The sequence below is a fragment of the Panthera tigris genome, chromosome A3 (assembly GCF_018350195.1).
Source record: "Panthera tigris isolate Pti1 chromosome A3, P.tigris_Pti1_mat1.1, whole genome shotgun sequence".
NCBI lineage: Eukaryota > Metazoa > Chordata > Mammalia > Carnivora > Felidae > Panthera > Panthera tigris.
The window spans coordinates 87,199,493-87,222,887 of NC_056662.1; the positions used below are offsets into that span (position 1 = coordinate 87,199,493).

Sequence of the window (23,395 nt, forward strand, 5' to 3'; positions counted from 1 at the left end):
TCCCATTTTGCCAGTGCAGAAACTAAGACACAGAGGTCAAGTAACTCATCCAAAGTCACACAGGTGATGTGCAGTGAGCCTGCATGACTGCAGGTAGAAGTATGAATGAAGAGGGGCCTGCGAGTCTCAGTTGGTTAAGTGATCTCGGCTCAGGTCTCTTGCGTGGGGGCTGGTGTGGGTTCCAGCCTGGGTCCGACTCTGTGCTGACAGCTTGGAGCCTGGAGCCTGCTTCAGATTCTGTGTCTCCCTCTCCCTCTGCCCCTCCCCTGCTCATGCTCATGCACGCGTGCGCTCTCTCTCTCTCAAAAACAAATAAACATTAAAAAAAAAAAATGAAGTGTAAATGAATATGAAACCTTGCCCGGCGGGCAGTTTGGAAACACATACCAACCCTTTAAGAATGTTCATTCCTTTTTACCTAGTAATTCTACTTCCAGGAATCCATCCTAAGGAAACAACCAAGATGAATCATTTTGTTTTCCAATGCACATGTGAAATCATAGCATGTCCATTATGATGCTGGGTTGCGGTTGCGTCATAATGTACGTTTAGTACGTGGCATGACAGTGGGGGCCAGTTCATGATAAAACGCTAAACGAAAAGAAGTCCAAAAAAATATCTATATGATATGTACATACGTATGGTAACAGACTGTGGTTTCTGTGGGTGGTTGGATTCTGATTTTCTCGTCATCTTTTTCTCTGTTTTTACAATCAGCACTTATTAATTTTAAAATCAGAAACAAAACCTCTGTGTCTTCTGGTTTGTGTGTGGTTGATGCTGTTTCCAAGGCGCGCGGGGCGGCGGGGATCCCGCGGCAGGATCTCCTGAAGACCGCCTGCCCGGCCGAGATAGCCAGGGACGCTAACGGGTCTTCGCCGCCGCCCGGGAGCCGGCGGTTACTAAGCCGCGAGGTGGTGCGGCTCCTCGGAGGAGGGGCGCTGCCCAGAGCGCAAGTTCGAACACCCTCGGGAGGGTGGCGCGGGCGGGGGCAGTCCCCGCAAACAAGTGTCGCCATGCCGCCAGCGAAGAAGTTCTCCCACAAGGTCTCCTGGGGTGGTTCGTCGCCCAAGCAGCCCAGGTGAGCCGGGGATGAGGTGGTCCCGGGCTGCAGGGCCTCCCAGGAGGGGCAGGGCCCAGTTGGGGTGGGGGCCTTGTGCAGGAGCCCGAAGAGCCCGAGAGCCGGGCTGGGGTTCGGGCTTGCCTCCGGAGAGGTGCCCGGGGACAGTGGCTTCCTCATTGCCCTGCTGACCAGCGAACCCTGGCCTGGCCTCCAGAAACACCCCGGTGCTCAGTGACAGCCCTCGCCGTCACGCACGTCCCCTCTGCAGGGCCTCCGGCCCAGACCGGGACTCCGCTTTCTCACTCACCTCCTCGCTTCCAACCCTCCACTTGCGCTACAACTCTAACCCGGATGAGTGGGACAAGAGGGCCATAGGGAGCTACTACGAGTTGTACGCGGCGGCGCTGGGCAACCTGGAATGGTTGCGGTTCTGTCTGAGTCGGCACCGTGAGGAAATCCCGGCAGATGACAAGGTGAGGCCTTGGAGCTTGGGGGCAAGACCTGAAGTCCTCTGCACTCACAAAAATCTCCTGACATACTTGTTCCCTGGCAAAGATGTGCCTGTGCAGCATCCGCAGATGTCCTTTTCTGTGTAGATTGTCCTAATTCACCTTGCTACTGTGGGAGAGCCATTTGGGGGCGGCCAGCAAGGGTGCGCACATATGGGGCTGGGGGGTGGGAAAGGAGTGTGAGCAAGGGATCCCTGGGGGTCAGGGAAGAGGGATGGGTAATCCTAAGGAATCGCTCTCTAGGTTAGGTCGTGAGCCCTGCTCAGTCTTCTCCTGTCCTCCTCTGGTCTCCACAGGGTTTCACTGCCATCCACTTCGCAGCCCAGAGTGGCAAGCTTGCATGCCTGAAGGTCTTGGTAGAGGAGTACAAGTTTCCCGTGGACCTGCCCACCAACAATGGCCAGACACCCCTGCACCTGGCCATCCACAAGGACAACAAGACCATGATCCTCCCCTGCATTCACTACCTGCTTAAGCAAGGGGCGGCCCTCAACACGTGAGTCCAGCCTGTGTCCAGAAAGTGTCTTGGAGCATGGGCAGATAGGAACCCCACTTCCAGGTAGGCAGATCCATGCAGGACAGGGAGAGGGCTATGGGGTGACAAGGATTGGGTCCCACATAATGCAGCCAACGAGCCCACATAGTGTGGTAAGGAGATCAGGCTCTGGGAGAGGACAGGCCTAGTTCACATCCCAGCTTTGCCATCTGCTAGCAAACGGAAAGACCTCAGGGAAGCCACTCGACCCTTAGCCTCAGTGCTCTGGTTCCCCAGCTTGTCAGTACACTAGAGTCACCTGTGGAGCTTCACAAATACCAGTGCCTGTGTTTCAATCAAAGGTTGAAATCGGTATGGGGTGTGGTCTGGGCCTTGGAAAGCCTAAAAGATCCCCAAGTATTTCTAATTTGCAGCAAAGTTTGGGAACTATTTCCTCAGTGTTTTCAACTGAAATTTGAGAGGATGACATGAGACTATTGTGATAATGGAGGAAGTACATGAAAAGGGCATGGATGGCATATGAGGGACTGCACTCATTCATATACACAGAGCGCCAAGCCAGAGTTGAGGAATAGAGCAGTGAAGACATAGAAACGGTCCCTGCTCTTATGAAGCTGATATACTAGTACAGGAGCAGACAGGAAGTTAACTAATAATAAATGATCAAAATGACAATGTAGTGAGTGGTTACAAGAAATAAACAGGGTGATGAGGTGGTGAGTAAAAGAGGCAGGGAGAGGATCCATCTTGGAAGGGGAAGTCACCTCTAAGGACATGACATTTAAATTGCAGCCTGAAAACTGGGAGCAAGCCAGCCATGCAAAGAACCAGGGAAAAGTGTCCCAGGTAGAGGGAATATGATGCGCAAAGATCACATGTTGGCAAAGAGTGGGACAAGGTCAAAAGATGAGGTTGAGGTGGAGGCAGGGCTCAGGTCATTCAGGCCTTGTGCGTCATGGCCAGGCAGGGGTAGGTACAGGAGGGCTGACTGACTTACGAACCAGTAAGGTTAGTGCCTCTAAGCTCCAGCCAACCCAGCTCTTCTTCCAGCAGTTCTTAACAGTTGCATTTCCGTATAATCAGACTTTTATCATTTCACTTAGTCCAAACCCTCCTTCCACAGTTGAGGAAACTGAAGCTTAGAGAGGAGAAGGGATGTGCCAGAGTCACCCAGTGGGGCTGGTGGCAGAGCAAGTCTGGAAGCCAGTTTGCCCACCTCTCTGATGGGCAGATGCCCTTTGTCCCTCCTCTCTGCCCTCTTCCCCCCTGGTGGGGCCCTCTACAGTCAGACATGCAATGGCTCCACACCCCTCCACCTGGCGGCCTGCCAGGGCCTGCTGAAATGTGTGAAGGTCCTGGTGCAAAATGGGGCCGATGTCCATGCCCGAGATGCCATGGGCTGCAAACCCATCGACTACTGCAAAATATGGAATCACCGCGACTGTGCCAGGTGAGAGAGTGAGAACCACCCACAGCCTGCCGCCCTTCCCCTGGGGCCCTCACCTAAGAACTTTTGAGAGGGGGGTCCGGGCTGGGAGAGAGGTCTGCTGAGGAGACTCCTGCCCAGGATATTATTCCCAGGGCTTTCCGCAGGGCCTCACTCCTTTGGGTTTAGCATTACCCTTCCTTGCCCAGAGGCCCTGGGTCCTCAGCAGGAGGGTGGTGATCAGACCATCAGACACTTTCCTCTCTCACCTTAAATGACAGTAGTTAGTCAGAGGGGCCTTGAGCAGTGGAGGAATGTGTCTCTGGTGGCTCCTCTCACCTATATCAGGCCTTCAGCAGCCAGTCTTCCCAGCCTTGGTTAAAGCTCAGTCATCAGAAGGATGACACACACCCCCACCTTGGCACCAGGTTCTTGAAGGATGCCATGTGGAAACGGGACAAGAAGGACTTTGCTTGTGAGATGGGGAAATTGAAGACGCTCAAGGACCAGCTGGCCCTCATGGAACAGGACTACCTGACTGAGTATCAAGTAAGGGGGAGGGGTGGACAGGGGTGCCCAGCAGCCACTGCTATCCAAGCATGTGAGCAGAGGACAAGTGCACTCACATGCACAGTTATTTAGAAGAGTGGCTGGTAGCAATCCCACCCAGAAAAAGCCTCCCTCTCCCCATCCTCTGAAATTCCACCCTTAAAAGCCACTCCTTTACATCAAAAGTCTTGTTTTGTGTTAGAAAGCAAATACAGCTTAAATTAGCAAGAATTTATGGCACCCCTCCCTAGTGCATTGCCTCCTTCTGGATTAGGAGGAAAACCTCTAATGAGACCCATTCCCTGCGTATACTGGGATTCACATTGATTAAACAGACCCATCCTTTGGGGCACCTGGCTGGCTCAATCAGTGGAGCATGTGACTCTTGATCTCAGGGTTGTGAATTCAAGCCCCACATTGATTGTAGAGATTACTTAAAAATAAAATCTTAAAAATATCCATCCTTTCCAACACACTGTACTCTCTGCTAGGAACCTGCTGGACCCTGAGGCTCCAAAGATAAATGAGATGTGGTCCCCTCACTCAAGAAGCTTAGGGTCTAGTAAAGGAAGTGGGTTATATTCCCACAGAGGAGGAAGGGTCCAGGAAGATGCCAGAGAGATAATGCTTAAGAGGATCTTTAAAGATGGGCAGCAGTTGGCCATAAGAAGAAGGGAAGGGGTAACCAAACAGAAGGAACAGACAGCCCTGTGGACAGGCATAGAGGTACAGGAGAATGTGGTATATGCTGAGAGTAGGCGATCAGATGTTAGTCGGAGATTGACAAACTAGAGACTTGGCAGGGGCTCAGATCTATCATGGACCTGGGCTGGGGAAGAATGGGGAAGTAGCTAAAGGCTTGTAAGCAGGTGTCATTATATAGGATACGAGTCCCAAAACACCAAAAAGAAGATCCTGGGAATCCTAAGTGAATCCATAAGTGGGGAGGGCATCAGGCCTGGCAAAATCCAGTACTCCAGCTTGGTTCCAGCTGCATTTTTCTCCAGCTATCTCAACCCTACCCTCTTCTGTTGTTAGTGTCACCCAGTCCCATGTGCCCAGAGGAGGCAAAGCTCATCCATTCCCATGACTCTAAACTTTCCCAGAAGCCCCTTGCAGCTCTCCCCTTATCTCTTACTGGCCTCATTGGATCATATGTCCATTCTTGCTCCAATCCCTAGAGGTAAAGGAAAGCCATGTGCTGGCTGACCTGGGTCTGGGGCAAGGTTGATGGAATTATTATGATTGGCTTAGCCTAATCAGAGCCTATCTCCCAAGCTGGGTCAATCTCCATACCACTTGATTGTTTAGCAACAATCTGGGAAGTGAGACACTGAAACAAGGGTGTGGAAAGGGGGCAGTTCTGTGACAAGTTGAAGGTTCAGTTCCAGTAGAGGCAGAAACAGAGAGGTAGGCTGAGTCATCACCACCCGGTGCAAAGAGCCAGCCAACTATATACCCTGACATACAAAGCCTACCACTTCAAGAAACCTGCCCAGATCGACTCCCCTGGTTCCAGACCTTCCAAACCTTTCTTTCTCCTTCCAGAGTCAAGGATTTGCCTTTCCCCCCATCAAACCAGAGGTTCTCTTAGGGCAGGACAGATCTCCACTACCAGACTGGGGGCTTCTTTGGGAGTGGAGGCTTGTCTCCCCCATGAGACTTGAGGTTCCCCATAGGGCAGGGACTGTATCTCCCACTCACTCTGGAAACCTAGGGCAGAGGCTGTGTCAGATTGGAGGTCTCCTCTATGGGAGAGCGTCTATCTGCCCCATCAGCCCAGGGGCTCCCATAGGGTAATAGTTGTCTCCCTGTCAGAACAAGGGCTCCCATAAGGCAGGAGTTCCTCTCATCAGACTTAGGTTTCCCCTGGGGCAGCACTGTATGATGGGTGGCCAATGACACCTGAGGTTTTCGACGGCTATAGCCACAGGGCCCCCTTCCACAGAAGCGGGGAGGGGGCAGCCCTCCACGACTATCTTGTACCCTCTGATGTTGCAGAAAGAGCACCAAATTCTGAGAGAAGCTAATTTCAAGAAGTGGCTCCACTGCAAGCAGCTGCTCCGAGGCCAATCCCTGATCCGGACCGCCAAGCGAGAGCCTTGTACCCCACGCCAGGCTATGGCCCTCTCCAAGGCCACCAAGTACCAGGGACTGAGGCCTCCCAAGAGCTTCTACCCCTCCCCAGAGGCGCGCCTGCGAGAGACACCGCGGCCCAAGCTGCAGCCCTTGAGGACACACATGCCCATCTACATGCAGCCCATGGTCAGGCGGCCCAAGTCATGGAATGTTAGCAACAATCCTGCCAGATCACCCACCACCCAGATCGGCTACACGCAGGGCATCCGCCTGGGTGTGCATCCAGACCCCAGCTCAGAGCATGACTTCCGCAGCTTCCTCAAGGTGAGGTCCGACAGGCACGGTAGTGCCAAACTGTGCACAGTGGCCGGCAACCAGGTGGCACCTGTGCCCCAGCTGCCTTTCCAGGTGATGGTCCAAGAGCTGTACCCTTCGGTGCGGCCATACAGGATGAAAGTGCCCCAGGGCTTTTGCTCTGTCAGCATGAAGGATGTGCCCCAGAAGCGGCACTTGGGTGATAACAAATTCTGGACTGACACTCTGGCCATGAACCTGCGTGAGACATTTGATGAAGCCTTCCTGGCAGCTGTGCAAGCCCATCAAAGGCTCCCCACTCGACCCTACCTGAAAAGTCCCCCATAAACTTATTTTGGTAGGCTCTCTACCTGAGGCAGCCCAACGAAGGCTGAGATGTGATTCGTGGTGTGGATGGAGGACAGGGAGAAAAGTGCCCACAGGCTTCCCACTCTCCAGCACAAAGATCTGAGCTTCTCTCAACAAAAGCCTATATCCCAGGTCTCCCTTCTCCACAAAGCAATTTCTTGGACCCCCTCCCCCCCAGGAGATTTAAGTTAGGGCAAAGGCCTCAGAGTGGGTATCAGTCTCTATCCTGGGCCCTAGCATTGTAAAAGTGACACTTGGGTGTCCCCAATACCTCCCCTCCCTCTCAGCCCACCAGGAACAAGGCTTCCAGGATGAGGGACCGCTGGAAAATTCTGCCTCTTGTTCAGATTAAGTCCCTCAAGGTTTCTGTAGATCAGGGAGGCACAAGCAGCATATCTTGGGGGAAAGGAGGGAGGACATGTGGATTCAGTTCGAGATTATAGAAGCACTTGCACTTCCTCCAGGTAGCTATCCTGGATCCCCTGCTATCCCCTGTACACATCACTACAAATCCTTCATTAAACAAACATTTATTGAGTGCTTTCTATGTACCAGGCACCAAGCCAGGCACTGTTGATACAAAAACTGAAGGACAGTCCCTGCCCTCAAGGAGCTTACAGTCTGGTGGGGAAATAGACCAGTAAGCAGGCAAGTAAGCCTAGAGTGAATTTGTGTGGTGTGCTGGGGGGGAGAGGGGACAGAGCTCAGAGGTAATGAAACCTAAGTTGAGAAGGTACCCAGGTGAGCAGAAGAAAGGGGAATCAAAGTGGCATCTCTGAATACAGGAGGCTGGAGCACATGGTGCAAGGTGGCAAGTGATGAGACCAGAGGCGAGCAGTAATCAGGTATCACAAGTCTCACAAGCCATGCTAAGGGGTCTGGACTTTATCCTGAGAGCAGTAGGGAGCCATGAAAGGTTATAGGCCAGGGAGTGACCTGATCAACTATACATTTTAAAGACAACTCTGGCTGTGGGACAGAGAAGCAGAAGGAGGCTGTCACAATAATCCAGGTATAAGTTGATGACAGTGGCAGTGGCTTGAATCGAGATGTTAGGAAAGTAAATTTAACAGTTTTTAGAGACTGGATGGGGGTGGGGAGGGGCCGAAAAAGCAAGCAGGGCTAGAAAGCCGGTTTCTGGTCTGGCTCCTGAGAGGTCTTGGGGCCACAGCAGGTACCCAAAAGAGGCAGGTTTACAGAGGACAGCAACAAGTGCCCTCTGGCCCATGAGAGTTGTCTGTGCACCCAAAGGCAGAACTATGGTTCAGAAGACCAGGAGGGACATCGGGGCTGGAGGTCAACTCTCAATTCCTTGGCAAAGAGTCCTTGAAGCCATCAGCATGGATGGGCTCCTCCAGGGAGCCCACAACAGAACCCTGAGAAACCCCATGTGTGGGGGGCAAATGGAGAGGCCTGTGCAGGAAACTGAAAGGAAGAGCCAGAGGTAGGAGGAAAACCAGCCAGAGGAATGCCAGTAAAGTGCAACTCAAGGAGCTGGGGGTGGTCAGCCCTGTCAGATGCTGCAGAGATCCAGTAGGATATGAGAGGACTTAGCACAAGGCCACCGGCAACCCCCAGGCGAGAAGCCATATCATCATGGTGAGGAACAAAGAAGTGGATGGCAAGGGAGAGCAGGGCCAGCTGCTGACCCACAGTGAAGATGGTATCGGCCTCCTGCGTCTTCCACCTTGTCCTCCCTTGTCTGCATAGGACAAAAAGGCCCGGCCATCTCCTCCCCACCAAGAAAAAACCAAAATGTGCTACTCCTCTCAGGCAAAGGGGCAGGCTGGTATTTTTAAGAGAACAGGAAACACTAACGTCAGGAGATGCGGGGCTGTGGTGGGACTTGAGGCAGGATATAGAAAATTTCAAGCACAGACCCCTTCCCCGGCTTAAAGGTACTACAGGTGCACTGTCCATCTCCGCACCCGCCAGCCTCGCTCTGAGGTAGAGGACGTGGCTAGGAACGGCTCTCGTGGGGGCTGCACGCCAACGTGTACGGCTAAGTACTTGCAAGGCACTGTAGCTGGAGTGCAAAGTCAGCATATGCTGGTCTGTGCCAGGATCTGGCCTGCCTTCTTACAAGACTGAGGTCATCTCCTCAGGAGCCAAGAGCACACAGAAGAGAGGGCCAGCCCTCGTGTGCTCTTAGAGTGACAAACCATTTCTCCCCTCAGTCCCAGTTCTTAAAAATTAGGCTGTAACCCAGGCTGCCTGGAAGCCAATTTCTATTTTGTTTCTCCTCAGGCCTGAGACAGAATTCGGCCAGAAACCACTCCTTTTCCCCAGGGGAAGACTTGCAAGTAGGATATTGCAGATATTCTGAAAATCCAACCCAGTCCCAAACTGTGCCTCTCTGTACCCAGTTGTGACAGCCATGGAGCCGCAGGTAAAGAAGAGATGGAAGAAAAGGGAGGGGGCATGAGAAAGGCCGCCTCCACCCAACTCCCCTGATCTGGCTCAGCTCCTCAGCTCCTCATCGCTGCTCATTTCCCACAAAAGGCCATGACAGCAGTCCCTTCGAGAGAGCAAGACCCAAACCCAGAAAAGGAGCCACTGGAACAGAAAAGCCCGTCCAGTCCAGGGCAGAAGAGCAATAGGAAGAAAGGGAGATGAACTTTCAGGGTATTAAGGCAAACAGTGCCACCTAGAATCTTTATTCAAATGGGAATCAGCACTTGGACAGAAATCACAGTTCAACAGCAAAAACGATTTCTCTTGGAAGTGCCAAGCCATGGCCCCTCCCCATGGCCATCTGCCCAGAGAACTTATCCCTATTTGCTCTCCAGCTTCACAGCCCCTGCTCCACCTGCCCAGGCTGAGCCAGAACCTCCTGACCCACCACAGAAGCCGGCAGGAGGGTCACAGGGAGCTCAGCTTCCGCATAACCAGGTGGACCATGGCCTCCTGGCTAAGCAGGCTCTGCCATTCCCCCAGTGCCCTCTGAGGTCACGCCCTCTAGCAACGTCAGATCTGAGCCAAGCTGAGCCCCTCGAGGAAGGTGGGGACGAGGGCTTCAGGGAGAGTCAAGGGAACGAGGGCCAGGGCTGGGGGAAGGTGCCTTCCAGGCTCACGGCCCCCACCTAGTGCAGAGGCCCAGGGGCCTGACTCTCCTGATCTTGCTCCCACATCCCCTCCCCAAGGGGTTCAGTATATCTTCTGACGACTGGGTAGAATGGCCTCTTTGATGAAGGAGAAGACAACCAGGATCCCTAAGCGTTTGCCCCGCTTGCCTTTGGTGAAGTAATTGGAGACCACGTCATCTGTGGAGACATAGGCAGGGAGATGAGTGTGTGTGTCTAAATGTGAACACGGCTCTCCCCACCTGGAGCCCAAGTGTCTCCCTCACAGGGCTGGGCTCTGGCTCCCCGTGTAGATCCAGGTCTTCCTGGTGTCATCCCACCATGACCCCTGACAAACCCCTTCTCACCTCCTGGCTGCATGGTGGAGGGCAGGATGTTTTCCCCAGCCGACAGCGACACAAAGAACGCAAACGGGATTATCCACAGACAGAAAGTGAAATAGGCCAGGACCTGGCAACAAGAGACACTGAAAAGAGGGTGCCCCGTAGGTGCCAAGGGTGGGCCGGACATGGTCACCGTGTATCTTACAGAGGCGCTCAAGGGTGCACAGAAGGCCCCACACCTGATCTCTGAAGGAGGCCAGGGCCCAGGAAGCAGAGACACGACAACCTCAGACACGGAGATAATTCAGTGGGGAAAGGTGAAGGCTGAGGATGACTGAGTGTGACCACAATCCCCAAATCCTGGTCACTAGGACAAGCAATTCCTCTGAACTAAAGGAGGCAGATGGAGGGCAAAACCATGGCTGACCCATATTCCCCAAAACAGTGACCCTGTTCTTCCCAAGGGTCTGAACTGCAGCAGCAGGGTGTGGAGGGACCCAGAGAGGAGAAAGTCTTGGCAGGCCACTGGGAGGAGCCGGGCTTCAGGACTGCAACCTGCCCAGCCCCGTGAGATGTGCATCAGACAAGGCCACCCCCCTGCCCCATCCTGACCTCAGGTGATCCTGGGAGAACCAAAGGACTTCCCGTGGGAGAGCAGTGTCCTCCCCACCTCTGCCAAAGGGTTCCCTGCTCCTCATCCACACTGCTTTCTAAAATCATCAGTATTATTTTTTTTTAAATGTGTTATCCCTAAATAGACTGTTTCAAATCATAGCTAAGTTCACAAAGCAAATAATGCAAGTCCCCTTTACTTCCCCTGGCCCTAATAGTTCGACGTACTGAACACTTCTTACCTCTGAGAAAGGATAATATTCCTCTGCAAAAAACTGAAACGCTAGGTAGTGATTCACCACCACTAGCCCTGTTGAGGGAATGAAGAGTCAGTCAGTTTGGGGAGAATAACATAAAGCTAGACTTTTAACCTTCAAAACGCCCCTGGGAGTGGGGAGCCCTGAGTCTCAGTCCTGATTTTACACCCATCTCACAGTATGGCTATAAGCCAAGCACACCACCCTCCAGAACTCAGTTTTCCATCTGTTAAAATGGGAGCACTAGCTCCTGCCTGCCCACTGCAGAAGGCATTTATGAGCAAAATTAGAAGGCATTAAGAAAGCTCTTTGAATGGTTTACAAATGAGACTTTAATGTTACATAATTCAAAGCACTGTGACAATCAACCTGGTTTTAAGTGGACGTGAGTCCTGAAGAGTGCTCTCCCATGGGCGTGGGTGCAGGAAATCATGGGTGTGCAGGTACCAAACATACTGCCAACAGATTCTACTCTGAACTGGGCAGCAGGGAGAGGGCCTCAAATAAAAAGGCTCTCTCTCCTCAGGAATAAAAGGGCACAGTTTGCTAGGCACACTTTTAGGGATCCTCCAGATTCTGGGGGAAGGGGTCCTTCCTCGTTCTGTCCCAGGGTAGGGCTCCCTGGTCTAAACTAGTATGTTCTGGACTGACACCCACCTCCTTAGTGTACACCCACATTCATGGAGGGAGAGGTGACGTGTAGATCCCGGGGACGGGCTGCTCAGAGACAGGCATCCCTGCCTGTTCACACAGTGAGGTGAAGGGCGGGCACCAGAACAAAGCGCAGCCTCAAACTGAACGCCCCGCACAAACACCTCACAGCCCAGTGCCATGTCTTGCTTCTCTTTCCTCCTCTCTGGTGTCTCCCTTTCTAAGGGAGAGCTCCACCATACCTAGCCATACTCTAGAAATGAGGGGAAACTGGAAGACAGATGGTGCCTAATGCCCACAAATCTTCAGACGAACTCTCTCGGGCATCTAAAGGGCAGGTTGGGGGAATGACAAAGGGAAGCCAAGAGGGCCTGCTGCTGTGGGGGGATGGGGAGGGTTCTATCCCCTGGGAAGATGCAGGAGGGGTCTGGTCTCCAGACTCCCCACACCAACCTCCACTGAACACATCCTCTGGTGGAATCAAACCAAGGTGCTCAGGGAAGAGGCCAGTCCTTGCTTTAATGCTATGCCCTCCTTGTGGATAATATTCTCTTTCCAGATTATCCCACTGGAAATAGTAAAGTGGCTCTAAGAAACCCCCAATTACATCTCATATCCTGACCAAAGGCTAGATGACCAGTAATGTTTAATGGGAGAAAAGGCAATCCTGGTAACCAAACACTTCCCGGAATCTTTTCCGGGAATATCTATAATCGCCTACCGTGTGTCACTGGAGTCCATCATCTTTAAACAGATTGAGAAGCTAAGGCCAGAGAGGAGAAATGACTCTCAGGACCAGAAAGTAGTGCCAGGTCAAAACCAGAAAAGTCAGGGTCCTCCAAACACATCTGTCTACCCCAAGGCAGGTGCCTGCAGGGGGACCCACAGACCCTTGTATTAAGACTTCGGGGCAGACGACTAGCTGGCGAGCTACCTGCCTTGCCAGGGTGGGGCCCTGGGCTTTTCCTGGCTAAGTGGTTTCTTAGGAGCCATGACTATGCATCAAACTCACCTTTTCTCCCTTCTCAAATTTACCTCCCTGGGAAAGCCCTCCCTGTCTGAGTATCCCACCCCTACCACCCCATCCCCCCAAATTCTAGTCACTAGAGCCAAGGTTCACTCTAGGCTCCTCAAGTGTGAGCACCCCAAGTTCCCCATCAGCCTGGCCTCCTGGAGGACCTCAGTGGTTTTGCCTCTTTTCTCTATATCCCCACAGTGCACCTGACTGAGCTGGGCACATGCGACCACCTCAACTGCCTCCCCAACTCTGCCCCCTCTCACCGCACGAAAGGATGAAGTTAGGCGAGGTCAGCATGATGAAGGGGAAGGTCTGGAGGAGGCCAAAGTAGACGAGGTTGGTGAAGAGGCCCACGCCAATCATGAAGGTGGGGAAGCGTTCAAAAACGTAGAGGCCAATCAGCACAGCCGTGGAGAACTGAAACAACCAGAGGTACACAGTGCAGGGAGCCTCTTCCAGGCAGCCTTCTTGGTCTCACTAACCCCCAGCCCACTCCGGGGAACACTAGGTTCATATGCTTCAGTCTCCTCCTGTTTCACAGTCACAGGTCTGGCCTCCCCAACTTGTCTCTCAGCTCCCAAAGGGCAGCGTCTTTTCACGCCATTCTCAAAAAGTTGACGGCAACCCACCATAAAGGAAAAGAAAACAGTTTACAGATCAAAGTTCAAATTTCAATTCTAGTCTTTTCTGTTTTCCTTAAAATGCTGATCATGACCTACTGAATTGATTACACAACCCAATAATGAACGACACCTGCAGTTTGAAAAAACACTGTTCTGAAGGACTTATAGCTGTCAGCACTTAACAAATGGCAGTTGGCGGAATGAAGCTATAATTCCTATAGCAACACCCACAAACCAGGCCCCTGAACCCAGAGCTGAGAGCTATGGTCTTGTCTCCACTACTAACCCTCCACCCCAAGCCGTGCCCAGAGTGGCTGTTGACACCAGGTGACTTGAGCGGCACTGGGCTTCTCCCGTCCAAACATATGCCCCATCCCCGGCCCTTCCTGCAGCCGGCAAGAATCTGACCGCACCAGCAGGCACTCTGGTAGCTTTGACATCAATGGCAAGGATTGTGTCCTCAGGAACAGAAGCCTTCCATGAAAGCTCCGGAGGGCAGGGCTTGGGCAGGCTTCTCTCTCTTAGGACAAGCCACTTGACCCAATCAGAAAGAGGGCAATGAGTACTCCAACTCAAGTACTCAAAACTGTCCTTAGGTCCTTCTTAGTTCTAAATGCCATGAGCAGAGCAAGGGGCTACACACAATGGGAAACAACCAAGCAAAGGCCAGGCTGTGGTGCTGTCAACAGAGATGGCACTCAGCTGTCACCTGAAGGAACTGAGTGAAGCAATGCCACTTGGGGAAGGAGGTGAGGGAACACCTGTTCCAGACAGCACACTTAGGAGCCCAGGTGCAAGTCGAGGGGATAGGGGTGGCACCCTCAGGAAACAGCAGGGACACAGGTCTCATCATCCATGCCAAACTCTCCCCACTTCCTCCTTTGGAGGCAGGGCAAAAGAGGGGAAATCCTGGGAAATCTGCCACTTACCCAGATCATGTATTTTATGATCCTGCTGGTGGCCACTGTGTATTCTTCTATCAGTTCTGCCAGGTAATAGAGTCCGGCAGCTGAGGGGGTTAAGAAGAGGAACAAGCGGGGAGAACATTAGCCAGAGTCACTTCACCATCCTGGTCGTTCCTCTCTCTGCAGCTGGTCCCCACTGACCCTTCATGAACTCCAGCACGTTAGGAAAAACCAAACATGCCATGTGGTGTCCTCCCCTGACAAAGCAAAACCGTCAGGGCAACTAAGGAGACTTCATAAAACTGAATGGAAACCTGTATTTGACGCCTCAGCACAATGCTAACCTCTGGTTCATAAAGGACAAGTTCATTCATTCATTCAATAAATATCTGTGGGCACCCGGCACGGGCCAGGTGCGGGGCTGAGTAATGAGAGTACAGAATAAGACAGACAAGGTCCCTTCCTTGACCCAGCGTGGGTAGGTAGGTAGTAGGCAGAGGAATCAGATGATCCCAGTGTGATAAGCCCTACTTCCGAGAAAGCAGAGGGCACCACCAAACCCCATAAGGAGAGCTTCCTTGAGGAGATGACATCTCAGCTGGGACCAAGAGTAGGAACCAGCCGGATGGAAAGAGAAAGCGTGTCAAACTCCGAGAGAGTAGGCAGTACAAAGGGCCGGAGGCGAAAGAGCGGCGATAAGCCTGGAAAAGTTCAGCTCCGTACGCCCGCGAGGGTGGGACGTCCCCGCAGCGGCTGGCAGTGCGCGAGCTCGGGCAAGGGGCAATGGAGTTAGCCACTCCCAGGCAGCGCCGGGGTGCATTTTGTGACACCGGGAAGGACCCGCGGTCCCGAGGACTGCTGGGTTCAGCAAGAGAGGGCAAGACCTGACGGGACGAGGAAGGAGAGAGATGCGAGGGCCGGGAGCACCGGACAGAAGTCCCCCGGGTGGCTCCGGCGACCCGTGAAGCGACCACCCTCGAGATGCGATCCCCCGCCAGCACAGATGCCGGATGGGAGCCCGCGCGGATCCGGGTCGCGCACTCTCACCGACGGCCAGCGTGATGAAGGCCACCTGGATGAAGAGCGACAGCCAGCTCAGCACGTACATGAACCACATGGCGCCCCCGCCCCACCCGCCCCCCGACCGCCAGGACGGGCCTGCGCGCTTCGGCTCCGGCGACACGGAGCCGCCGCCACCGTCGCCGCGTCCCCGCCCCGCGGACGGCGGGACGACCGTACGCCGCCGCCGAGAGAAGCCCGGTCGGGGCGTAGCCCCCTGCCGAATCCGGCCTAGCGCCGCCCGCCGGCGCGGAGGACCAACCGCCGCGGCCGCGTATAGCACAGCTCTCGGGGAGCTGCATCCCCGGGACTGCACCGAGGGGACGGCCGGCAACGCACGGCCGGTGACGCAGCTCGCGGAGGCAGGACTGTCCCGGGGAGCCGGGAAGCGGCGCCTGCCGGAGGGACAGCCTTCGGTGTGCTCCCTGGGCTCTCCCGCTTCCAGCGTGGAGGGGTCCAGGGCGCGAGAGGGCCGCCTGACCGCTCCCCAAACAAGCACCGACCAGAAGCCTCTAGGCAGGTTTGCCTACAGCACTTTATCTCGCTACCGCAGGTAACCGGGACACAATTGTTGCTTGCCTAACGCGTGCCAGGCACTGTGATTAAAGGCTACGCTGCATTTTCGTAATGGAAGTTGATTGGATGACGTAGATCATTTTATGGATAGGGAAGCTGGGGCCAAGGAAGGTTACCTTGCCTCAGGTCATACATCTAGGAAGCGGCACAGGCAGAAGTTGGGGCGCCTTTAAATCAGTCATCTTCAGGCGTAACTCTCCCTTTAGGCTGAGTTCCTTTAGGGTACTTTCTTCACCTTTGTATCGCCTGCACACCGCCAGTGGCTGGCACGCAAGGCGCCCAGTTGCAGCCGAATGCATTTACTATCTACCATGGAGTGAGTTACCGAGGGGGAGGAAGGAGCAGGGCAGCCCTTGTTAAGAAGTTCTCCATCTAGTGGCCAAGACAGGCATGCAAACTAAAGTGTGCGGGATTCGGCCATGCTACTCCTCTCAGAATAACCTTTACATGCATAAACGTAAATACAAAATTAAACATTAATCAAAAATTAAATATAGAATTACTATATGGTCCATCAATTACACTCCTGGGTATATACCCCGAAATATTGAAAGCAATGACTCAAAAGAGTTATGTATACACCAATGTTCACAGCATTATTCTTAATAGTCAAAAGGTGGAAACATCCCAAATGTTCAGCAACAAGTAAATGGATAAACAAAATGTGTTTTATGTATGCAACGCAATATTATTCAGCCTTAAAAAGACATGGATGAGCCTTTAAGGCATAATGCTAAGTGAAACAAGCCAGACACAAAAGGGCAAACATTGTATGAGTTCACTTATCTGAGGTATCTAGAGTACTCAAATTCATGGCAGTTGCCAGAGGAGGGGAAAGAGAGTAAAGAGGAGTTATTATCTAATGGGTACAGAGCTTCGGTTGAGGAAGATGAAAAAGTTCTGGAGGTGGATCGTGGTGACGGTTGCACGACATTGTGAATGTACTTAATGCCGCTGAATGTACTTAATGTAACTGTATGCTTAAAATGAATAAAATGGTCAATTTTATGTTATGTATATTTACCACAATGAAAAATACATACTATCACAACAAAGAAATTATATTGAAATGCAGATATCAAAATATTTTATAGAAAGCCAAATATGTGATATAGTAACATATGTTCCTTTATTGATGCATAGCATAACCAGATCTAATGGAAAATTTAATAACTATCTGTGACGTAATAAGAAATATATATAATTTGGTCTCTGCCCCCAGTTCCTGACACAGCCCTCCTAAAACCCTGTAATTTCTTAAGTGGTAGAGGTGATAGGAGTATCTTACAACAGGGCTCCTAAATCCCTTGGAATTTCCTGGGTGAGAAGAGCATCTTTTGTCCTAAAGAGGAGAGTCTTGGTAGGCTCCTGGATAGGATAGGGCTGGTCACCAGAAAGCCCAAGCCATGATTAGAAGCTTGGAACTTTTGGTCCCATCCCCCATCCTCCACAGAGGTGAGAGGGGCTAGAGATTGAGTTAATAATCAGTCACGCCTCTGTGATGAAGCCTCCCTAAAAATCCCAATACTGTGGGGTTCAGACGTTGGTGAATACATCCCCATGCTTGGAGGATGGCACACCCCAGCTGCACAGAGACAGACGCTCCTGAGCTGGGGACCCTTCCAGACCTTGCCCTATGTGCTTCTTAACCTGGCTGTTCATCTGTATCTTTATAATATCCTTTGTAATAAACTGGTAAATGTAAGTAAATGTTTCAGAGTTTTGTCAGCCAATTACCTTTGAGTTGTCATTTCCAAGTTTTGTCTAGCAAATTACCCAACCTGAGGAAGGTGGTGTGGGAACCCCCTACTTTGTAGCCAAGTTGGACAGAAGCGTAGGTCCCCTGGAGACCCGTGACTGTAACTGGCATCTGACTTGAGGGCAGTCTTGTGGGACTGAGCCCTTAAACTTACAAAATCTCACACCAACTCCGTGTGGTTAGTATCAGAATTGAATAAAATTATAGGACACCGAGTCTGTGTACAGGTTGTTGGAAAATTGGTTGATGTGAGGGGAAAAGCCCACATGTTTGGTGTCATAAGGGTTGTGAGTAGAGAAACAGTTTTCCTTTATTACCACAATGACAAAGTATGAATGAACGTAAATGATGTTTCAAAATACCTTCAATCATGTGAGAGAGTTATGGATATTACTAACAAGTACTATGAGTCTGTTGCCTTTATTCACCATGGAGGGAAATGTTTAGTTTCAGTTAGAGGTTATTAGTGCAAAGAAGATGGAATTTTTTTTCCTTCCAATTTTCCAGGGTTCTGGAGTTGATCTCCCTGAATTCTACGTCCACTGTTGACTTCTAAGGTGTCCCAAACCCCTGCTTAAGAATTCCTGAGAAGGGGGGCCTGGGTGGCTCAGTCAGTTAAGTGTTCGGCTCAGGTGATGATCTCACGGTTCATGAGTTCAAGCCCCACAGTTGGACTCTCTGCTGACACCTGGGAGCCTGGAGCCTGCTTCCAATTCTGTGTCTCCCTCTCTCTCTGCCCCTCCCCTGCTGTCTCTCTCTCTCTCTCTCTCAAAGATAAATAAACATTTTTTTAATTTTAAAAAAAGAATTACTGAGGAATATGTATAAGGGGCAGTGGGAGCTTAAAGGGCTGTGTGCCTGTTTATAAGCCTCTTTGTTGCAGCATGGGCAAACACTGAAAACGAAAGTTTATTAATAGGAAATTGGATAAAGTACCTTTTGATACATCATAGAGTAAAGCCATAAAAACAAATGAGGATGGAATAAGTCACGGGGATGAAAGGTACAGCAGAGGGAATACAGTCAATGGTATTGTAATAGCGTTGTATGGTGACAGATGGTAGCTACACTTACGGTGAGCAGAGCATAGTGTATAGACTCCTGAAATCACGATGTTATATGCCTGAAACTGATGGAACATTGAGTGTCACCCATACTTTAATAAAAAAGAAAAGAGTAGAAACGAACAACAAAAATGAGGATATTCTTTATGTACCCATGTTAGAGGATCCCCCTTTTGAATAAAGTAAAAGACTGGGGAAAAACAATCTAGGTATTCTTTATTTAGGTATTTCTTTACATAAAACATTTCTGAAAGGATACATTACAAAATGATAACATTAAAAAAAATGGTAACATTATGAGGTGCCTGGGTGGCTCAGTCGGTTAAGTGTCCGACTGTGGCTCAGGTCATGATCTCGTGGTTCGTGAGTTCAAGCCCCGCGTCGGGCTCTGTGCTGACGGCTCAGAGCCTGAAGCCTGCTTCGGATTCTGTGTCTCCCTCTCTCTCTGCCCCTCCCCCACTCTCTCTCTATCTTTCTCTCTCTCCCTCTCTCAAAAATGAATAAATATTAAAAAAAAATTTTTTTAATGGTAACATTGCTTTCTTCCTAGGAAGAGAGGGTGGGGTTCAAGAGTAAGAGAGAGCCTTTCCACTGTATGTCTTTTTGTCTTCTTAATACATGAAACTATGTAAGTATATGTAAACACATTATCTATTCATAAATTAAGTTTAAAATTAAAATTTTCATAGTATGCTGGATCTTCTGGGAGGGCTCAGATTTCCTGTTTTTACCCCATCCCTTTGTGAGAAAAGCCACCGTGTAGTGGCTTACAGGGAAGATGCCTAACCTTGGATCATGTGGCCTGGTCACCTGGGAGTTTGAATTTGAGACACAGATGCATCAGTGAGTAGAGGCACAATAAAATATCAATTGTTCTTATTTTTCCTAAATATTATCTTCCCTGGGAGGGAGAAGAATATAAAAGTATTCCCCCAGTCCTCCCAGAATTATACATCAGGGGAATTTGAGGGCCACAAAGTAAAGCGCATTGTGGTGACTGATGCGTGGTTGTTGCTGCAGAGCTGGGCACCTTCACTTCCCCGCACTCTTAGGGCCCAATTGGCCCCAGGAACCAAGGCTTGAGCACTGGCATTTCCTCCCACAGCAGAAGCCATAATTTCCTGAGAGCAGTGAGAAGCAAGCCCAAGGAACTGGCTCCAGTCTGCCCCACCTGACCCAACAGGGCTGGACAGGGCTCAGGGAGGCTCTTCAGGAACCATGCTTAGTAGGCAGGAGGTCACAGGGGAGAGCAAACCCAGCCTCCCTTGAAGGAGGGTTGGGAGGAAGGAGGAGGGCTTCCCACCTTCAGTTCAAGGGACTCAAGAGTGAAAGGGTCTGTAGATTCAGAAGTTGGTTGATTTACATATTGACAATAAGTATATACACTTATTCCAATGTTACACACAATCCTTTAACTTTTACTAGTTCACACACTCATGTGTTACCATTTAATGCTGGTGCGTGTGGGGACCAATTTCCATACATGCCATGAGGATGTTCTAGGGGAAATTAGCTTTCAACATCATATGGATCTCTTCCTCAAAACACTTAACTACTAGCATTTATAGTGTTCTTACTCTGTGCCAGGCACTGTTCTAAATGATTTGTATGTTAAAACCCATTTAATGTTCACATCTAGCACAAGAGATAGTGCTCCTATTATGTCCTTTCCACAGAGAAGAAACCTGAGTCATAGACACCTTGTCTATGGTCACACAGCTAGTACTTAGGAGAGGCGGGGTTTGAATCTGGGCAGTCTGGCTCCAGAGCCACTGTTTTTTCTGGTCTCTTAAAAGTCACTTGCTTTGTTGTGAGAGTGATTCTGCCCGTCTTGTCACCATCTGCCATTTGGCTAGTGGGCTGGATCCTGCTTTATCTCCCTGCAGCCTGCTGGTCCTCTGGGTCTTCCTCTTTTCCCTCTACCTTTATCCTTATGGGAGCTGATGAACACACCTCCGGGTTCTGGTCACTTCCCATCCCTTCCTGCATCTTCACTCTGACACTCTCACAGCCTTACACCTTCCCTGAGCCCCAGGCCAGGGATGGGAACTTAGCTGGTTCTGTGGTCCCACTGGCCCACACAGCTGGGGCCGGCACATCCCCAGGGGCTGGGAAGAGCAGGAGGATTCGGAAGGAAAAGGCTGGGGAGGGCAGCAGTGTGCAGCTTCAGTTCTGCGTCTTGGCTGCTGCCCTCTAGTGGCAGCCAGAGGATCTGCAGAGGACCAAAGCCAGGGCTAGATCAAGGCCTATTGAAGGAGTTTTGAGAGACCGTGGGAGGCCTTATCACCAATGTTAACTGTGTGGGCCAGGAGGGCACGCCAGGAGAACACACACACACACACACACACACACACACACACACACACACACATACATTACACACAGATGGAGACAAAGTCCACATCGGCATCTGGGCCTCTGCTGCCCCTGCCAGGCCTGGCCTGGTTGTGTGAGAGACACAGTGAAGTCAGAGACAGACGGTGGCAGGCCTGGAGACCCAAGCCCCTCTTCCTTTCTGATCTTCTTCTCCCCCTGTGGAGCTCCTTCCTGCCCCTTTCCCTGTCAGCACCCCAGCCCCAAAGGAAGCACAGTTATGCCCCCCACTGTACCCTCAAACATACAATGTCACTGAATGATATCCCCTCTCCAAGATGCCCATGTCCTAGGGGAAATTTTTCCTACGATGGTCTGTGTAATCAGCGGCTTTATTGTTTGACATCTCACCTCTCTGGTCTTTGTTTTGCTGCAGCTTAGCCAGAGCAAAATTTGGTTAAGAAACAAACCACAAACAATGAAAAACAATGACCCCTGCTATGTTCCATAATCTATATGTCCCAGGAGTCTAGGCCTCCTGACCCTGTTTCTCTGCTCTGCCTCCCCCACCCCAAACAGCTGCCCTGGTGTTCCTGGCACCCCTGTCACATGCCTGGGGCCCCAACTCAAGTGGCTGAATTAAAGGGCCTTCTAATGACAAGTCCTCAAAGGGCTCTATTAATTGCCTTTCATTAAGCTACTAGGCCTGAGAGGACCACGTGGGAGGTGAGGGTGAGGGGGTGAGGCTGGGGAATAACAGGAAAGAATAAGGTGGGGGAAGGGAAGCAGTCTGGGACTTCGTACAGATCACATGAGACCCTTGCTGACCTCTCTTTCTCTCTCTCTTGTCTCTCCCTGGCTCTGTCTGTCTGTCTCTCTGTGTGTGTGTGTGTGTGTGTGTGTGTGTGTGTGTGTGTGTGTGTGTCTCACACACACACACACACACACACACACACACACACACACACAGCAGAGCCCCTGAGCAGGGTTGTGGGGAAGCAGCCAGCTAACGGAAGCCCAACCAGGGCTGGGAGCTCCTCTCCAAGGAAGGAGGCAGCCCCATCGGCCAGGACGGCAGAGAGCCATTCGTTTGTGTCTGTCTTTAGCATAACACAGATCACTGGAATCATGGCTGGAATGTCTCCCCATCTTTATTCAAGCAGCTCTGAGTGGTCTACCAGACCAGGAATTGCTGATTAGAAGAAAAGAAACTGCTCTCTCTGACAAGCTAGCTCCCCTCCTTGGGGGGGGGGGGGGGGGAGGAAGGGGGGAGGGAAAAGGATGAAATGAGTATATCACAGGACTAAGGTTTTTCAGGACCAGGAGATGGCTAGTTCTACCATCCACTTCACAAAGCAGGCCAAACATTAGCCTATATTTGAACACCTTAGCAAATCACTATCCCCAGTCTATAAGGAAATTTTTCCTTCTACTGGGCAGATTGGTCCAGTTTTCTCCCTTGGGACCACCCAGAAAAAGTCTATATCTAATATAATATTGTTATTAATGGCTAATGTTTGTTGAACATATCTTTGTGCTAGGCACTGAGCTATGTCCTTTACACAAACTCTCTTGTTTAACCCCCACAAAAATTCTATAAAGTAGGTATTATTTTTATACCCATTTTACAGGCAAGGAATCTGAGGCACAGAGAAGTCAGCAAATTGATCAAGTTCACTCTGCTGGTAAGCCCCAGCCCACTCTGCTGGGCGACCAACCATGCTGATATACCCAGTGCTAACCAGGAAAGTCACAGGCAAACTGGGATGCGACCAGTCCCTAGTCTTCCGGGCATGAGCTACCCACGTGCTTAACCACTGAGATACTGTCGAGCAGAGCGCCGTGCAGCAGGAACCAGTGCCAAGGGAGGACTCCAACTACAAGGAGGGTAGCCAAGGTCATCACAATGCGAGCCACCAGGACCAGAAATCCAAACACTGCCCACTGCCATCTTGGTGTTGGACTCACCAAGGAAAACATCACAGTCAAGCACTGGATGGAACAACACTTTACTCACATAGAAAAGAGAAGATCAGTTTCAGCAGTGAGCATCTGTCCCTCATGGCCAGCGGGTGCCCCCAACAACGGATGCAGCCGGCAGGGCATTTGACTTCTGTGCAGCCATCTCCTACCACAGCAGAAGGCCCCAACTCCTCCCTGGACTTTGAAATAAGGAAGGCTGGGGGTGTGCCCGAGGGCTATTGACACACCGCTTGGGCAGAACAAAGAGGCGCACATCCAGTCTGAAACAGGGAAAGACATTCTCACAAGAGGTGATAAGCCCAGCATAGCTCTGTGGGCTTTTTGTCTCTTGGTGAAGAAGTGGTCTGGGCCTGAGGCTTGTTCTTAGGCACACACGGACGCCTT

General features: G+C 51.3%; 2 protein-coding genes across 7 annotated transcripts; one reads left to right on the plus strand and one right to left on the minus strand.

Annotated features, from left to right (window-relative positions):
* The first annotated feature begins 390 nt into the window (after positions 1-390).
* ANKRD53 (ankyrin repeat domain 53) lies at positions 391-13,008 on the plus strand. 5 transcript variants are annotated; one of them, XM_042981680.1, is made up of 7 exons: positions 900-1,081; positions 1,278-1,536; positions 1,869-2,068; positions 3,300-3,518; positions 3,923-4,043; positions 6,045-6,446; positions 12,928-13,008. In XM_042981680.1, exons 1-7 carry the CDS (start codon positions 1,017-1,019, stop codon positions 12,934-12,936), a joined length of 1,275 nt encoding a protein of 424 aa, XP_042837614.1. In that variant the 5' UTR covers positions 900-1,016; the 3' UTR covers positions 12,937-13,008. The 5 variants fall into 5 exon arrangements, with proteins under 5 accessions (XP_042837610.1, XP_042837612.1, XP_042837611.1 ...); XM_042981676.1 differs by lacking the exon at positions 12,928-13,008 and having other exon boundaries at positions 391-1,081; positions 6,045-6,801; XM_042981678.1 differs by lacking the exon at positions 12,928-13,008 and having other exon boundaries at positions 392-1,081; positions 1,332-1,536; positions 6,045-6,801.
* Positions 9,404-16,232, minus strand: TEX261 (testis expressed 261). 2 transcript variants are annotated; one of them, XM_015538051.2, is made up of 6 exons: positions 16,009-16,232; positions 14,282-14,361; positions 12,993-13,146; positions 11,046-11,113; positions 10,216-10,318; positions 9,404-10,048 (listed from the first exon to the last, which is right to left on the minus strand). In XM_015538051.2, the coding sequence occupies exons 1-6, from the start codon at positions 16,025-16,027 to the stop codon at positions 9,933-9,935; spliced, it is 540 nt and encodes a 179-aa protein (XP_015393537.1). In that variant the 5' UTR covers positions 16,028-16,232; the 3' UTR covers positions 9,404-9,932. The 2 variants fall into 2 exon arrangements, with proteins under 2 accessions (XP_015393537.1, XP_007083483.1); XM_007083421.2 differs by lacking the exon at positions 16,009-16,232 and adding an exon at positions 15,305-15,452.
* Between the last annotated feature and the right edge of the window lie 7,163 nt (positions 16,233-23,395).

Coding starts and splice junctions, on each gene's coding strand:
- ANKRD53 (XM_042981676.1), top strand. CDS start 1,017: ATGCCGCCAGCGAAGAAGTTCTCCCACAAGGTCTCCTGGGGTGGTTCG. Junction 3,519..3,922: donor AATCACCGCGACTGTGCCAG/GTGAGAGAGTGA, acceptor CCTTGGCACCAG/GTTCTTGAAGGATGCCATGT. Junction 4,044..6,044: donor ACTACCTGACTGAGTATCAA/GTAAGGGGGAGG, acceptor CTGATGTTGCAG/AAAGAGCACCAAATTCTGAG.
- TEX261 (XM_007083421.2), bottom strand. CDS start 15,374: ATGTGGTTCATGTACGTGCTGAGCTGGCTGTCGCTCTTCATCCAGGTG. Junction 13,147..14,281: donor TCATAAAATACATGATCTGG/GTAAGTGGCAGA, acceptor TGGTTGTTTCAG/TTCTCCACGGCTGTGCTGAT. Junction 10,319..11,045: donor AATATTATCCTTTCTCAGAG/GTAAGAAGTGTT, acceptor TCTTGTTGCCAG/GTCCTGGCCTATTTCACTTT.